Genomic DNA, 17,994 nt, shown 5'->3' with positions numbered 1-17,994 from the left:
AAACTTTTTTTGATAAGCTTCATTTTGTGGATAAAACTCTTTAATTTTCATAGATTGTAACTTGTGATGAATAAAATGGTTTAATATAGTTATTTGCGGTGATAATCTTCTGACGACGTGAATTTAGTAGTAAAACGTAATTATTTGTTTTCAAATAGTATTTGTGAGAAAAATTTCTGTTCAAAAAACTACTATTTGTTGTAGTGGGAGATCAAAGAGCTAGTGATATATGATTGTGAACGAACCGACGTACAGGAGGAGGGGGAAAAAAAATGCTTATGTAACATGTTGAATTCCGGTCGATCGGGCCTATATATGCCATCACTGCATACGCATATATGCCTTCCTAATTTGTTACACAAACAGACAAATAACCAAGACTGACCCAATTCGGCCATAGATCCATCATCCATGCATGTGTTTAGACTTTGAATATTAATTTTCGGGACCACGATCGAGATGAAAATTAAGCCGGGCAGTTCTTTTACCTGCATTATTGATGACATGGCACGGGGCATGCCACATGATAAGCACATGAAAAAGTGCCCATGAGTAAGGATTTATTTTATTTTTCTCATGTTTGAACTAATAATTATATTAATTAGTCAAGCATGCTGCATGGTCATGTGTTCGATGATCAATACAAACCACATGACCTCTCAAGCAGCTAGCTAGGCGCTGGGAATTTAAGCAAGCATACAAGTTGCTCTTCTTGATTCATGAACCAGACTCACTCGTAAATTAATGCATGCATGCTTCCTTCATGCTTCTAGCTAGCAAGTACTACTGTAACGTCTGATTAATAACTAGGGACCGGACCATTATTAGACATGTGGCTACAGACTCTTCTTAAAAAAAAAAAAAAAAAAAGGGTACTACTGTAACGTCTGATTCAGTCAATTGGACAGACAACGTATACATTCACAGACTCTTGCTATGTTCTTAAATTATTCTTCCTACACGTGTTTAGAAAAAAAAAACCTTTGCACACTACGCATCTCTTACTACACTAGCGTATATACCGCGCGCGTAAGTAAACAGTCATGATTAATTATGAAGTTCCTAATTAACGGCATTGGTAATATTAGTACGTACTCTTGCCTCCGTACATTAATCATGTTCCCATAAGCTCGGGGAAAAAAAAAAAAAAATCTATGCATACGTAGCTATGCATGTCTGATCTAGTTTTTTGTCTCTTTATTTTCTCGTCACATGCATACGTAGCTATTCACATGACACGCTGCATGCCTTTGATTTTAGGAATTTTGGTTTGGCATATAATCAAATGCATGGGCCGTGGAGTCCCCATTTGATCACGAGCACTCAATATTCTAAGTAATTCTCGCAAATGGCTTCAAATTAGTTATCAAGGCTAGCACAGCTATTAGCCATAATCATCAACTAATTACGGTATGTATTGGTTTAATTTACGACCCAAATATGAGAAGAAGAAAACCCAATGAACTCATGTATAAGGATATATGCATGACTGATCATTAATTACATAGACTTCATACATACATACATACATACAGGTATGAACTAGATCACAGATGACCTAATCATAATTAAGTACAGTCCTTTAAAATAACGGAACTCATGTTATTTTAACAGTGTACGTCAAACGTGATCCCCATGCTAGCTAGTAGAAAATATAAGAACTAACTAGAGGGGGAGGAGAAATCCAACAAATGAAAGTAAAATTTACAACAGATACAAATTCAGATCGACTTGGCCTTTTTTTTTTCCCTTACGTGAAGCTAATTTGGAGCTAGCTAACTAGCTGGCCGAGGTTGGGTTCTTGTATAAAAGACCTCCAGTAAATCAACTCGTCCCTTCTGCGTTGCATATAGTTCCTGGCTATGAATTCATCACTTCTCATCTCCAAATCCCGATCATCATGATCATCTTCACTATCAAGATCATCGTCATCGCTACTATCGTCATCGTTATCTTCGTCATAACCATCATAACCATGACATTCATCGCTGTCATCAATATCACTCATGTGATCATGATGATGATCATCATCATAATCTGCCCACGTCGTTGCTTCACGATGATCATGATCTTGTGCCCGGAGTTCTGGATCTTCATGTATATGAGGGAAAGAAAAGATCAACCGATCGAGATCTTCCGTTGATGGATTATTAATATTAAAGCTCGTGATAAGAAAGATTGCAATAATGAGAACGTTAAACGCGAAAAACACGGCCATGCGACTAGGCATTTTCGCAACGATAAACTCGTACGTAGAAAGAGAGAGGTTCATGAGCTGTATGGAGAATGAGAATGACAAAGACAAGAAGATCAAGAATATCAGAAGGATCGTCGGGCATAAAACATGCACAGGTACGGAACTTATCGTCATGGTCTTCCCAAGTGATTGGTGTGATATATATTGTCTCAGTCCTGATATATATAGCCTGTTGAGAAGATTTATCGATATTAATTAATTTACAATATTCTTCTAATGAAAGTCAAGCATGGTGTGGATACCACGTCATCTTTAATCCGCGCACAGTTGAGGCTTGTATCAACCTGTTCTCCGGCCCAGATGATCAAGCTGCTGGTTCATAAACCTGAGCATATTCAGTAAATCCTATTCGGAGGATGCTAATTAATCATTAGTTCACACTACATATATTTTTTTTAAATTATTTATTTTATTTTATTTTAATCTTATTAAACTAATTGAGTTGTTCTACTTATTATTCATACATAACATATTTGTTATAGGAAAAAATAAATAAATATAATGTATGATGTGTAGAAATGATCATAAGTAGAATTATTTATTGTGTATATATGATAAGTCCATGAGGCATAATCTAATCCGAACCCCACCATGGACGTAGTGATTTCGTGGATTGAAGGAATTGGGTCATGGGCTAGGCTTCGGGTCTTCTTGGATATAATTAATGTTGTTAATTTTTTTTTTCTCTCTTTTCTCTTTCCCTTTCTCTAAGCAAGCTTGATATATTATAATTAAGAGGTAAATAAATATATAAGTAAGGAGTAGGGAGACCCCGACAAATATCATTTCTTAACTAATGTAGTAAAATATAAAAAGAAAAAGAAATAGGCCCTAGAAATAAATAAGTGTCTTTTGCCCTTCCCTACTAGGAGAGAGCTGCATAAAGTGACGGTTTTTATACTATTCAAGAGTGAGATTGTAGTTCCATGACCTTAGGTGATTGTAGTGACTGCATTTTATCTTGAAGTGGCTGTTTGGGAAAGTCCATTACCTCGTCTTCACGATCCTGTGGCTAAATATGATAACTATTATAATAAAAAACCAGTTAAAAAATCCTAACTCCATCGCGTTATAGGTCGTCGCAAAACTCCCCACTTTCCCGAATGAGTACATGTGATATTTCTTGCGCGGGGGGCAAAAGTAAAAAAAGTAGGGCTCGTTGATTGTGGTGTAGAGAGATTGCCAAGGGATCAAAGAGGAGATGGTGATCGTCGAGCGCCAGTGGATTGAATATTTTACTAAACTCTTTACATATAAGAGTATCCTAGCAAAATTTGAGAAAAATAATAATGAAAGTAGTAAGATAGATGTAAAAATAAACAGATTAAAGTTTGGACCAACTCCGGTACATTAGACTTCGGAATATGTGTATGGTGCCCAAGCACCTATCTCTTTGCAACCACAACAGTCAGATCTATCTTTTTCAGCCTTAGAGAAAACAAAACAACTAGGAAAAAATAACAAAATTTATAAACAAAGTGGGTAGATATAAAAAGAAGGAGATCATGGATCATGAGAAGGAGGAAGCCAATCGGGGCCTCCCCCTCATTCTCCGGCAAAAAAATAAGATCTGGGTTTGGAGGCTTTTCTAGAGAGAGAGAGAGACCGGGGGATGTTGTTGTAAACTTAAAAGTGATAATTCATGAGACTCATGCCCATTTTTAATTGGCATTAATATCTCTATTCACTGGCTGGCCACGCGCTTATGGTCACGTACGTCCAGACATCTACTCTCCCTTCCTTAATTACCCTTAATTTTTCAAAGACGTACGTACAAGAAATAAAAAATCAACACGCATGTATTATCAGGGGCTTTCAATTGTTCGTTCTAATTGGTAACTGTCTTGATTGATCTACATATTATTCTGCGACTTAAGTAAGAAAATTAATCGAACGTCAAAATGGGGATCACTCGAGGTAATTAATTGATGTGACTTTGTCTTGGCATTGGAAGCTGCTGGTATCATCGATCATTACGGAACAAATTTAATTAGCAGAAAAATAATCTTAGGCTCTGGCTGAAAAAATGAGTTTCGTAGTACGTAGTCCCTTTGTCATACTTGAAACCTCACCCAATGAACTGTATGGCGTTTATACATACATACATATATACATATATACATACATATATAAATACACACACACAGTACTCTTTGAAATTGAATCATAATACGTACAGTACTAATATTTATGCACATATCCATGTACATACAATACATGCAAATCACCGTATAATTAAATACAGTCATAATATATATATATATATATATGTACAGTCCCGTACTAAAATTAAGAACAGAACTATCAAGAGTTCAACCCCACGCTAGTAAAAAAATAAAAGCTTAATTCCATAGGGCCGGGAAGAGGAATCAAACCAGGGAAAAAAAAAAAAAAAAAAAAAAAAAAAAAAAAAAAACTTAATTCATCACATGGAAAAGTACAAAAAAATATTTCAAACTTGCATTTTGTTATGCATGTAAATTAATTAACCAGCTTGTGAGCTAGCTATAGCTAGAGCTGCATGCTGCATGCTGCATACTCGCGAAGAAAAAGATAGCCTCCCATAAATCAACTCCTCTCTGCGCTGTTTATAGTTCTTGGCTATGAATTCCTCAATTCTCCTCTCCAAATCCTTATCTTGCTCTTCTTCATCACTATCAAGATCATCATCATCATCATCACTACCATCATCATCGCTGTCTTCATCGTAACCTTCATCATCAGTACTAGCATGATATCCATTGCCATCCTCCATATCACTGTCGACATCATAAGCTTTCCACGTCGCCTCGTCATGTGTATCTTCAGCTTCATATACTAAATGAGGGAAAGAAAGGGACCAATCGAAATCTTCTGTCGAAGGCTTATTAAGACTCCCATTAATGAAGATTGTGATAACGATTACGTTAAACATGAAAAACACAGCCACGCGACCAGACCTTTTCACAACGATAGACTCATACGTAGAAAGAAAAGGGTTGTGCTGTTTAGAAACTGAGACTGACAAAGACAAGAAGATCGTCAAGAATGTGAGAAGGATCGTCAGGCATAAAATAAGAAGTAAATGTACGGAACCTATCTTCATGCCCTTCGAACAATGCCTGGCGTTGTCGATCGATTGGTGGAATATTATTGTCTCTCAATGGGAATAAAGACTGCTGCTCTCGGTTGATATATATATAGCCCGGCCTGTTGAGAAGATTTATAGTTAAACAATTGAGGAAAACTTTCCGAGAAACTTATGAAAGGCGTACATACGTACAATTAATGAAAAGTGAAAAGTATATGCTTCTAATCTTTTTAAAAATTGAAATATTGTCGTTGAAAACCTTAGTTAGAGACTATTATATATATAAATTAATGTTTCTTTTCTAATATTTAATGTATTAAAGAAGGTTAATTTTTTTCCGCAGATACTAAAGAAAAAGACATCAAACCCGGCCAAGATTTTTTTTTACATTCTTTTACGCATATATATATATATATATATATATATATAATGATACATATATATTCTTATTGTTGTATTATGTAAATACAACAATATATATTCTTATTCATTGCCGCCTCTAATTTGTCATTCCCGCGTAGACTTAAATATTGTTTTGTAATTAAGGGTAATCTTCCTTGCGAAGTGCATGAAATTTCCCAGCATTAACTTCTATATATATATAGGAGAAAACGTTGGCTCATAAAAGAACAACAACAAAAAATGCCGAAGGTAAGAGATCGATGTAATTAAATATTCATATCTAGATTCTAGAGCGTTTAATGACCCATAAAAAGACACATGAGTTCAGGAAACAAAAACAAGAAAAGAAAACAAACAAAACGAGTGATCGATCGGAGAAAATATATGATTGTTCGTGACACTACCATATTTAATCAAATATGAATTTGTTGACGTAATGGGTGCATGCAATTTTTTTTTTTTTAATAGAAGCTGTCTTCATTCATTCATCATAAAAACTTACATCCATGACTGGATACATTTTGAGATGTCCTCGTATCAAACATGACATCATAAATCAAAATAATGCATTTAGAGCTCCACCAGTACTACACTATTTTCTTTTGTGCCTAGTCTGGTATTCATTATTGTTGATATTCTTTATAGACAAACGTCCCATAGACAACACTTTCTGCCTAAATAGAGACTTAACCTCACCTTTCATAGAAAGAGAGGACTCAACTCAACTTCTACAAACAAACGTCGAGTCACGAACTTTTTTTTTTAATTAACAATAACGCATGCAATTTAATTAGTCATCATGTAATAGTCGTAATTAATTGTTAACTATCACTAAGTTGTTCCCGGAACGAGAGGAAAAACTGATGGGACCATGATCCATCTCTTTGTTTCCACATGCACGGGTGTGGCGTTGATTAAGTCATGTAATTAATTAGTTAAATTTAGTTAAATGACTCTCATAAGAGTAATATAACAAACTATACCAAGGGATCAGGGGGTATCCCTAGATCTATTAATTAATATTTATTAATATCTGTGTCTTGATCATATTAAATATTGTTGTAAAATCCATAAATTATTCTTAGTTTTTTCCGAATTTTACAACACAATTTAGATGAAGAAATATTTTAAGAAGTAATGTTACATACAGTCGTGAGTGCGCAATCGCCGTGCAGTTATTTTAAAAAAGAATATAATTCATTATTAAAAAATTAATTTCTTTTTATGTGAGTCTCGTATATATTCACTTTTTTCAAAGTGATTGCGTGGTACTTACACACTCATAATTGCAACTATTACTACTATATTTTAATAGACCTCAATCATCCTATTAGTTGAGATCCGCATACGTTTCCTTAAGAGGGACAGAACCATATATAGTTTGGCCTTAAGCTAAAACATCGAAGGCTTTGTAAGTTCCTTAAAGCTGGGAATGAATCTCGACCACTCCCTGTGTTGGTCGTGCACCCGAGCAAATACATAAACTATTAATTATTTTTTATACGTTAATGATCTTGAAGTTTTGAGCGGATATTTATTTATTTATTTGTTTATTTCGGACTTTCAGTTGACTCTGTTGAGAAATCTCACACGGCTTAGGAACAAACTTTTCATGGTCTCTATAAGGAGTTATTTCACTCTTCATATTAAGTCTTTTATGGAGAGAAATGGATATCTATATTGTATCAGAGACAGGTTAACCTATGAAAAATGATAGGCTCCTACGACCTATCCACGATGATGGTACCGCAAAATACCGGCTCACACGTGAGGGAGCGTGTTGAGAAGTCCCACACAGCTTAAGAACAAACTCATCCTGGTCTCTATAAGGAGTTACTCCACTCCTTCTATTAGGCCTTTTATATAGTTTGTGAATTAACATGGTTAAAGTCTTTTGCTTAATGATTTTCATTAGTCTCATTCTTAGCCATCTTTGTTATTTTGTGACAACCAAGTTGCACTCCATAGTGCAACCAATCCCCTTTTTTATGAGAGAACAAAGCATATTGAATTGGATTGTCACCTTATTAGAGAAAAAATTCAAGCTGAACTGCTCAGAATACTGCATGTTTCATCTTCTCATCAGCTAGCAGATTTGTTAACTAAATCTCTTGGTTCCAATGTTTTTCATTCTTTGTTGTCAAAGATGAATGTTCATAATATATATCATTCATCTTGAGGAGGACTATTGTAAAAGTAAATTTCATTTTAGTCTAAGTTGTAAATTCCATTTTAATCCTACTGTATAGCTTAGTTACTTTCTATTATAATTTAGTTACTTTCTATTTTTAGTCTTTTTACTATGAGTTAGTTAACTCATTGTATATAAATAGATAGTAACGGCCTGATGTACAGTGAGTCAGTGACACATTGAATAAAAATCAGAAGTATTTTGCTTCTTTTTTCTTCTTCTAGCTTCTTCTCCGATCTTTACCTTATTGATTAAAGTTGCATCAATAACCCTAAGATTATTGCTTTGGTACCATGATGCAACTTCAATCAAGAATGTAAGGATCGAAGAAGGAAGAAGAAGAAGAAGAAAGAAGTAGAATACTTTTGATTTTTATTCAGTGTCACTGTACATCAGGTTACCATCTATTTATATACAATGAGTTAACTAACTCATAGTAAAAAGACTAAAAACAGAAAGTAACTAAACTATAACAGAAAGTAATTAAGCTATACAATAGGATTAAAATGGAATTTACAACTTAGACATACAACTTAAATAAAATTTACATTTACAATAGACTCACTTATAAATTTATTGTTAGGAGAGATTTAGATAATGAGTTGAGTTGAGATAAAATGAGACTAAAATTGAAAATTAAATAAAATATTATTAGAATATATTTTTTTAATATTATTTTTATTTTAAAATTTAAAAAAGTTGAATTGTTTATTATATTTTTTAAAAAAATTTAAAAAAATTATAATGATTAAATAAGATGAGATAAAATAAGTTCAAATATTTTTTAAATCCAAACATTCCTGTTTTCTTGTTATAGAAGCCAACGAGAGAACTAGGCTGAGCAGAGGAGCTTCTCGACGAGGGCCGTCCAACAAGAAACATTAGTAAACTGCTTCGCACTTCCATGCGTGAACCTTCCACCTTTTATCATATACTTCAGAGGTCAGAAAGGTGGGCAGAGGCTCGGAAAAAAGAATAAAGAAGAAAGAAGGAAAGAAAAAGGAAAATTCAAAATGACAGTAGAGTTCTTGAAAATTAATGTTTAAAGTTATCGCTTAATTATTTTATTTAATGGTTAAAAAAATAACTATTAGTAAAATTGTGTATTTTTTATTTTTTTTAATGATTGAAGATATTAAAAAATTATTGAAAAAAAAATGAAAGGAAAAAGAAAAGAATAACCGTACGTCCAGCGGTAACCTGTCCAAAAAATAAAGAAGGAATTATCGTCATCCTTTAGCAGTTGGCATAACTTGGATAAAATATTGGTTTCCGTATTGCATTTTCTGCTGCATGGTGTTACATGAAAGTGGTCGTCAAATGGTCGGTAAAGAATATTACAATCGAGGTTTCTGAAATGAAAAATTCTACTTATCTCATATATAACACGTCAATATGTAATTTGTTATTTTTATTCTTTTATTTAAATATATATATTGATATGTAAATATATATATTTATATAAAAAGATAAAAATAACAAATCACACTATAATATGTGATGTGAAGATGATAAATATAATTTCTCGACTGAAATTATATTTTCAGGCCGTTCCTTTCAAGGCCTAGGCCGCTTTGCAGCCTGAACTTCCCTTGCCTCTCGGCCGCTTGTATTCTTAGGCTCCATTTAGATGGAAGACGTGGAAATGGGATAAAGAAAACAGACACAAAAACAATGGAAACTCAGGGTGATAGCCAGGGTCAATTTTATTCTGTACATACGAGAACTTCCATCCCAATGACAATATTGAACATTGATTGATCATACCATGCAGCCGTATGAAATGCATTTGTTGGGGATTTTAATGTTTGGGAAAGGCATCATGTTATGATCCCGAGGATTAAAGGCTTAACAGAATTAATACCCAACAATCATAAGACTTTTGGATCAATAGTTAGATCTTTAACACATAAATTTAGTTAGATATAGGAAAACCAGTTGCAATTACATAAAAAGATCCTGCTCAAAACACACTACATAATTAGCCTAAAAATCAGCTGTCCTACCTGATCAGAAACGTATGAACCTAGTTGGGAGTTCAGAAACTGTTACAACAATCAATAACTTTCAAAGACTGATCTACCTATTTGAAGTAAAACTTTAGTACTTTTAAAAAAACCAAGATCAAGGAACAATAGTCAGCAAGAACTTTGAAGATAATACTTGATTGCAGCTTATCAGGTTAACCTCCAGGTAGGGATATATTGATATCAGTTCCGGAGTTTCTATAGTCCTCTACGGTATGCATGATCGGCCAGTTTTCTCTTTGGAAGCCAAGGTTTGGTCTTGGGGTGCTAGAATTTTGCTGTCCATTTCCTCTCAGGCCTTCGTCATTTTCAGCATTAAAAGCAGGTACCATAGCAGCAATGGTAGTAGCTGGTGTTACAATAGCAGGGATGGACTCGTTCTTCAGCTTCTTTGGTTTCTGCTCATGCTGATTGCTGCTAGGTAGAAAACTACCAACCACGACCTGATGTTCGGATAAAAATATGAGGTAAGTATTTGAGTCATGGATCATCTCTTGTAAGTAACTAGTTCTAAGATAGATCATAAGCTACATAGTCATCATCCAAAGAAAGACTTCAATTAATTCTAGCTTCCGTTCGTTAGGGCATGTTGACCAAGTCAACAATTTTTATTTTCCAAACAGATCAAATCCACAACAAAAATGCTATGTTGCCCGAATCCCATGCCCGCCAAAGTGTACTGATAAGTGCATTTTTGTGTGTGTGTATGTTTTTTAAGAAGTTTGGTGTGTGCTACAATCTTTCTCAATATCCTAAACCAGTCCTTTCTCTAGATGTTATGACAAGATTGATAGCTAATTCCACCCTCTAACACCCCCCCCAAATAAAAAAAGAAAACCCTAGAGAAGCTTACCTGCACTGGACTAGCAGCAACCAGAAGTCCAGCAACCCCTCCCCAACAACACGGCCATCGGGGCCTGCCAAAGAGACACTCATCCCACCTGACCTGCTCCTTGTTCCCTGAGTCTCAGTAGGAATGAAAGATCCAGACAAAGAAAGTATCTCAAAACGACCCTACCATAGAAACAGGATGAAGCGACCTTAGATACATAGAACAGAATCAGATTTTAATGCAGCCAAGTTGATTTCGTCTTTCTTTATTTCGCTTCTCCAATCATCTTTATATGATTGCTTTAATTTAGAAAAGGGAAAATGAAAAATTGATCTAATTGCTTCCACAGTTGACTCTGAACTACCTCAAGCAAAACATTTATGTGTTGATGCCTGACGGATATACCTCCACAACAGTTCTGATTTATCAACTCCAGTTGAGACATAATTTACTTCATATTTACTTCATATACTCTGGTTAATTCTAAAAGCCTGGCACCAACACCTTGGGCCCACTGTACACCGGGTGAACGTGTAAAAGGCATGCATTGGCACTGTTATCTTGAAGACATGGTCAAGGAAAATGTATTATGAAAGCTGGCCATAAATTGTCATGAGGCAAATTGAAGTGGTTTCATAGGAAGTAATGTTCACCTACTTTTCTACTATTCATTACTTTTCACCTGCTTTTTACTACTATCTAATATTTTATTATTACTTTTTCATTACTTTTTCACTACTATTCACAAACATTCTCAACACTTCTCAGGTATTCTCACTACCCAAACCAAGAATAAGTCATAGGTGTAGTATTTGTTTCATAAGATTGTGTTTTCAACTCTCTTAAAGTTGCTAGAGAGGTGGTCATGTACCCACCTCACTCACTCATTAGGAACTTGATTACACAGATTGTTCAAATGAAAATATGTTATCACTAATCAAAATTACGTCTAATGTGATGGCATGCATTTACAGATGAACCGAAAAGCATAGAAATGTAACATGAAAAGTAGACAGTTAAAAGTATAGCCATTCACCCAACTATAATTGCATCCAAATATAAAGAGTTAATACCAGTTATACAAAATAGAATATATTTCAAGAGGTGATCTCAGATATTCTGTAAATAGTAGTGAAAAAAGTAATGATAAAATATTGAATATCAGTGAATAGTGACACCTCATATGTTAAAGTACCCCCAGAAGAATCAGGCTGGCGAAGTGTAACATTTGAAATTACTCCATTAGCAGATAAGATGCAAATAGCTCGAGGTCCTAGCTGAGAAAATGATATAACCTTCATTGTGACATCCTGTTAACACCAAAAAGTAAAAAATAAATTAAAAACCAGCACAGGAGCATTCAATAATGTTGTGACAAGGGGCAAAGCTAATTTTGGGAAAACATTAATTAGAGAAATTCAAGAATAAAGACCAAAAACTGTTAAGATGTTCCTCAACTTTTGTAACAGATTTGGAATCTAGAAGATATTAATAGAAACGCTCAACATTTTTTTTATTGGTACAGGGTATCCAAGAACAAAGTCCCGACCAGTGGCAGAACCAGCAATTTCTTTTTCTTTTTCTTTTTTTTTGGGGGGGGGGGGGGGGGGGGGGGGGGGGGGCTTTTCTATAGTGTGACACATTTATGTAAAATAAAAAGAGATTAAAAAATCATAAAAACATTACTATATATAAAATTAGATCTCAATAATTTGCTAAATACACGTAGAAATAAGATTATAAAAGCACAACTTAATATATATTTCAGATTTCTGATGATAATGTTTCATAGAATAATATTCATCTATTATTATTTGTATAATGAAATATTTAGAATTTAATTTCTTTATAATAACTATTAAGTGATGTTTTAGAAGGTCATCTTTTATTCCAATATGTAAGCTAGTTTATTAAGTTTTTTTGTAAAATCTAGATATGTGATACCCCATATGATGAGGATAAGAGTAGATGGTGTATGAGATCTCACATTTTGCTTGGGAATGAGAAGTTCTTGCTCTTTATAAGGTTCCAATATGGTTCCAATTGTATCATTGACTAGTCATTTTGGAGCATAAGCCATGTGATTTGGGTCTTCCATTGGGGCGTTACAAATGGTATCAAAGTCTATCTCAACCAGAAATTTGAGACTTGAGCCGTGCCATCTACAACGAACTAGCCTGACGAGATCGTCAGGAATTTAAGGGGGTTAGATTGATTTAAGGGGGTTAGATTGTGATACCCCATGTGATAAGAATAAGGATAGGTAGTGTATAGGATCTCACATTGCTTGGGAATGAGAAATTCTTGCTCTTTATAAGGTTCCAATAGAATTCAAATTGTATCATTGACTAGTCATTTTGGAGTATAGGCCATGTGGTTTGAGCCTTCCATTGAGGCGTTATAAGATATTTTCCTGTCACATTAAACATATAATATTATAATTGAGACCTTAAATAAGTTTTTCTTACTTAATGAAGTTTAGAGGATAAAACCTCTCAACTATTTTCCATATAGATAATCAACCTTAAATGATTTTTCTTATATTAATTTCAATTTGGACTCCATATATTTAAAATGAAGTTTAGAGGATAAAACCTCTCAACTATTTTCCATATAGATTATCAACCTTAAATGATTTTTCTTATATTAATTTCAATTTGGACTCCATATATTTAAGAAACCTATATATTATTGTATAACAAAAGACTTTGGGATCCATATTAATAAGTTTATTATTTTTGTTAAACTTACTTTTAATTTAATTTGGTGAGGCCACATCCTTGAAAATATATAAAATATAGAAATTATACAAAATTTTGGGACTATAAGAAAAAAATAGAGAGATATTTCTAGGTATATTGAAATTCTAGAAAATTTTATAGAGCATATGGAGATTGTAAATTTTTTGAGGCGCGGGGGAGGGGGGAGGGGGCGCAAGCCCTCGGCAAAGAGTTTCCCGCAAGTGCATCTCAGGTAATTCAAAGGGAAGTTCCCCCAATCCAATGACCCCTAGAAATTGTTTGCACTCAAGAGGATTCAAACCTTAGACCTGGTGCGAGCATACTACCAAGACCAAGACCTTTACCACTTGAGCCAAACTCTAGGGGTTAATAGAAACACTCAACATTAACTAATTGATAGACTAGCAGCTCTCAATCCTGCTTATTTTTCCCACTGCTACCTCCTAAATTCCAGATAATCCCACTTTGACTTTCTTAAGTTACATTAAAACGTTAATCCTAATAAATATGATGAAAGATCTCAGAAAGAGACTTTAGATCACAGTCAATCCTAGGCATTAATCGTCTGTATATATTGAAATGGAAGTTAGTTTGAAGGGAGAAAAGCAGAGCTAGATTTAAGCGAGATCTTCCTGCCCAAGAAGAAAAGGACCGTTGGAAAGCACTTGGCTCCTAAATCTCCAGGCCAAGATGCCAGCTATAATGAAAATAAATAAATGCTTAAAGAACTCCACATAGTCGCATGGTTTAAAAAACTCTGAAATGACATTGGACTAGGCAATGTTTTAGCCAAGTATGACACTTTACATTTTAGTTAGACTATTGAAAATCTATCCCATATTGGATTAGCCATCATCTTCTCTATATAATACTACAATATTATGTTTTCATTAATTTTATATTCAAATTTCAATATTTTTCAATGATAAATTACACTCACAATTTTTTCTTTTAATTATGTAGAGTATAAAATTGAAAAGACAAGAGAAAGTGAAATGTTGATTTTCTTTTTTCCTGCATTTCATCTAGTAGCAGGTTCAGATTTTGGAGTTCATCCTCAAGAGTTTAGAAAGTGAAATCAATAAAGATAAAAATTGAGGAAGAGAACGAGAGAGGTGCTACAAAGAGAAAAGTGATGAAAACCACCTAGAGCCTCAAGAAAATGGAAATAACGTTCAAGAATCAAAACCAAAAAGAGAAAATAAGAATGTTATATTATTTACCTAAGTTACACTTCTCAACAAATATTTTTTTTTTGATAAGTCACTTCTCAACAAATATGTTGAGCCACTATGGCTAAAGATAAGTTTGCCTATTCAATGTGTATTCCAATGATGAAAATGAGGATATGATGATAACTTTAGGTTAAACATGGCTAACTAGAACAAATGGTGATTCCAATATCGTTGCTCCTAATTGACAAAGTTTACTTTCTTAAATTTTAATAACCCTTGCAATGTATCCTACACTGCAAAGATGCTTTCTCACTTTGCAAAGAAAAATAGGCATTATGTGGAAGAACAATGAATCGTGAAAACAAAAACTACATTTAGTAACTGAAGCTGATCAAACATACCTCCCCAGCATTGACAGTGATGATATGGGGCAAAAAATTTGTACCAACGGAACATGCATTCCACTCTCCTACAAATCAATACAAATTCAAGTAAAACATTAAGACTTAGTAATTTGCTAAATCAATTATTCAGCACTATTGTTTTGGCAGGAAGCTGTGATGGGGTCAGATTTGTTCTCTATATGCCCAAAAAAGATGACTACACTTGGCACAAGACAACTGAATTGTATATATGTATTTATTATTATATTTATCAAACCTAAAGCTCAGTGAGCAAAATCTCAAGCTTCTATTAAATCTTGCTCAACTTAATACAAAATCTAAATATTTATGTATCATGCCAAACAACGTCCATGGCTCAATAATCATCAACCTATAAGAAAACTCCTCTTTTTTGTTGGAAAAGGGGAGGGGGATTTTAACAAAGTCTGACTTTTTTTTTTTTAGTAAAAAAGGGAATGAACTTAGATCACAATTCCACAAGTACAGGTAGGGCACCTTCTGCTACATTTTTAGAAAATAGTTCTTAGGAAACATGTTCACAAGCTCAAGAACGAAAACAAAGCTTTTACAACAGCTTTTGGTCCAAAACATGGTTGGAAAGCCCCAACATAGAACGATACATTTAAAATCTAAAAACTGTGTCAAACAGCCTTGAAGCCTCTCAAAGTATTTTTTGATTGGATCTGACTTAATGTGTAGTAGTGTTCGTCAGTAATACAGGAAGCCATAGGATAATAAGACAACAAAAAGAAACAAACAAATATATTATTTTTCTATATGATAGAGAAAGCCCATAATAAGTAATCTATCATAGATCTTTAGCATCACAATGCAATGTGCAGATAATGTGCTAAACAGAAGAACTTGAGCCCATTATTCGCTGCAAATCCTGACAGTTTCGCAACGGGCTGAAGGAACTCTTTATTAATCTGGAATTCATCATTTGAGGTAACAGCATATTTTTTTTCTCTTCTCAAGTCAAACAATATATTTCTTTCTCTTTACCAATCAAATATATCACACCTTTATCGAGCTTTATTCCATTTCTGTCATCTCAAGGAATTTTGTAATATCCCCAAGCAAAAATACTAGAAGCAACAAATCCTAGCCACATAAGGAATATTCCCACGCTCTCACAGCAACCCCACAAAAGCCCAAATTTCTATTCGCAGAACATACTTCCAAATTCGAACAAGCATCTCATCTCATGCTAAGGTCCCACATAAAAGTTTGACAAAGTATCATCAAATGATGGCTTCGCATACAAATCTTTTGGAGAAAAACTTTGAATTCTTCAAAACATTCAAGGCACTAGTTCCAATATTTGAGTGCGATCAACACAACAGATCGGTGAAAGCCGTTTTGTGATTATAGAAAGAAAAATACTCTCAAAACTAAAACAGCACGCCACATGTTGAATAAGAAGAATGACAATATAAGAGAATCCATTACCAAAATTTTGCATTCCCACTTTCTTATGCTGCTTGTACTCCAAACCACTCGGTCGCACTTTCCCACGCTTCGTGGCTGAGAAGTCGCCTCCAGGTGGAGCAGAAGATGAAATTGGCATCGGTGACAACGCCATGGTGACCGTCCCATCCGGTCCATACTTCCTTGGTCTACCTCTCTTTTTCTTTCCCGTTGTTCCGGCCAATCCCACGCTCACAGGTGAAGCCGCAGTCAATGATGGGGACCCAGCAGCCTGGTTCTGGCTCGGAGTTTCAGTCCTCGGAGCTACATGATAAGCTGACGGAGCTTCTGCTCCTATTACAGTAACCCCCGTGTTCATGCCTTCTCTTGCTTCCATTCTTAAAACCGCAACCACCGCTAACAACGATATTCTACAAGTCAGACACTCGCATTAGCATCTGCAACAAAGGAATCCAACAAGAGTTGGATAATATTAGATAAAAACTCAGTGTACTGCTTTCAAATTAAAATCCTTTGTGTCTCTTTTCAGAAAATGCTAAAGAAATATCCTCTCGATAATTTTCGAACCTTCGTCTACCCAAAACCAGAAATCCATTCCAAGTAGTAGAGGATAAAAGAAGGAAAAATAATTACGTTAAAAACTAGAGGTTCCTTCAAATATAAACGGAAATAGCCTCAAGCTTAACACTTCCCTCAACCTTTAACAAATTATTAAATTAAAAAACTTGCAACGACTCTAAACTCTAAAACAAAACCCAGAAAGAAAATAAAAATGGACTAGTTTTTTCCTTTCGAAAACTCCTTGGAAGAGAGGGAAGAAACCATATACAAAAGCAATCATTTTCATTTGAATAACAGAAAAATGATTTTGGCCGGAAATCCGCAGCTCAGATCAGGAAAAAAATTATCTTAAAAAATAGTATGATAAAAAAATCAAATCTTTAGCCATAATTGCTTAAGAAAATACAATAAATATAACTGAAAACTGAAAACTACTTCTGAAACTAAAGATCATGACCTGTGACTGTAACTTCCACGCTTCAACTACTCTTTTAACACTGCAACTTAGACTGTTGTGTCAGACCCTTTTCACATTTGAGCTGCGATAGTGCTTTTATACGCCAGAAAACAGTTCCAACAAAGTGTTTGTTTACTGAGAAAATGAAACCCGCCTTCGAATTTCAGGCGTCGATAACCAATAAATAAATAAAAACCGCCCTGCGGTTTTGCACAGGTTGTCTGGAAACAAAGGCAGTTTACAACAGCGAAAAAATAAAGTAAAATTAAATAACCGAGAAAAATGAGACCAAATTAAAAAAAAAAAAAAAATGCTATTATAATGTGAAAAGAAATATGAAAAACAAAAGTATTAATTGTTACACCCGATAAAATAAAATATCGTTAAGAGAATTTTCACGTCCGTGAGGGGAATTGTGGTTTAAAAAATTGGGTAAAATGTCCAAT

General features: G+C 34.3%; 1 protein-coding gene and 1 pseudogene across 1 annotated transcript; both read right to left on the bottom strand.

Moving 5' to 3' along the window:
- Positions 1-1,771: 1,771 nt before the first annotated feature.
- Positions 1,772-2,230, bottom strand: LOC121248185 (prostatic spermine-binding protein-like). Its single transcript, XM_041146571.1, has one exon. The coding sequence runs from the start codon at positions 2,228-2,230 to the stop codon at positions 1,772-1,774; it is 459 nt and encodes a 152-aa protein (XP_041002505.1).
- A 7,587-nt stretch (positions 2,231-9,817) lies between these two features.
- On the bottom strand, positions 9,818-17,522 carry LOC121262991 (annotated as a pseudogene).
- Between the last annotated feature and the right edge of the window lie 472 nt (positions 17,523-17,994).

The sequence above is a fragment of the Juglans microcarpa x Juglans regia genome, chromosome 1D, assembly GCF_004785595.1.
Source record: "Juglans microcarpa x Juglans regia isolate MS1-56 chromosome 1D, Jm3101_v1.0, whole genome shotgun sequence".
NCBI lineage: Eukaryota > Viridiplantae > Streptophyta > Magnoliopsida > Fagales > Juglandaceae > Juglans > Juglans microcarpa x Juglans regia.
The sequence above is the reverse complement of the archived record's forward strand: the minus strand, read 5'-3'. Positions and strand labels throughout refer to the sequence as shown.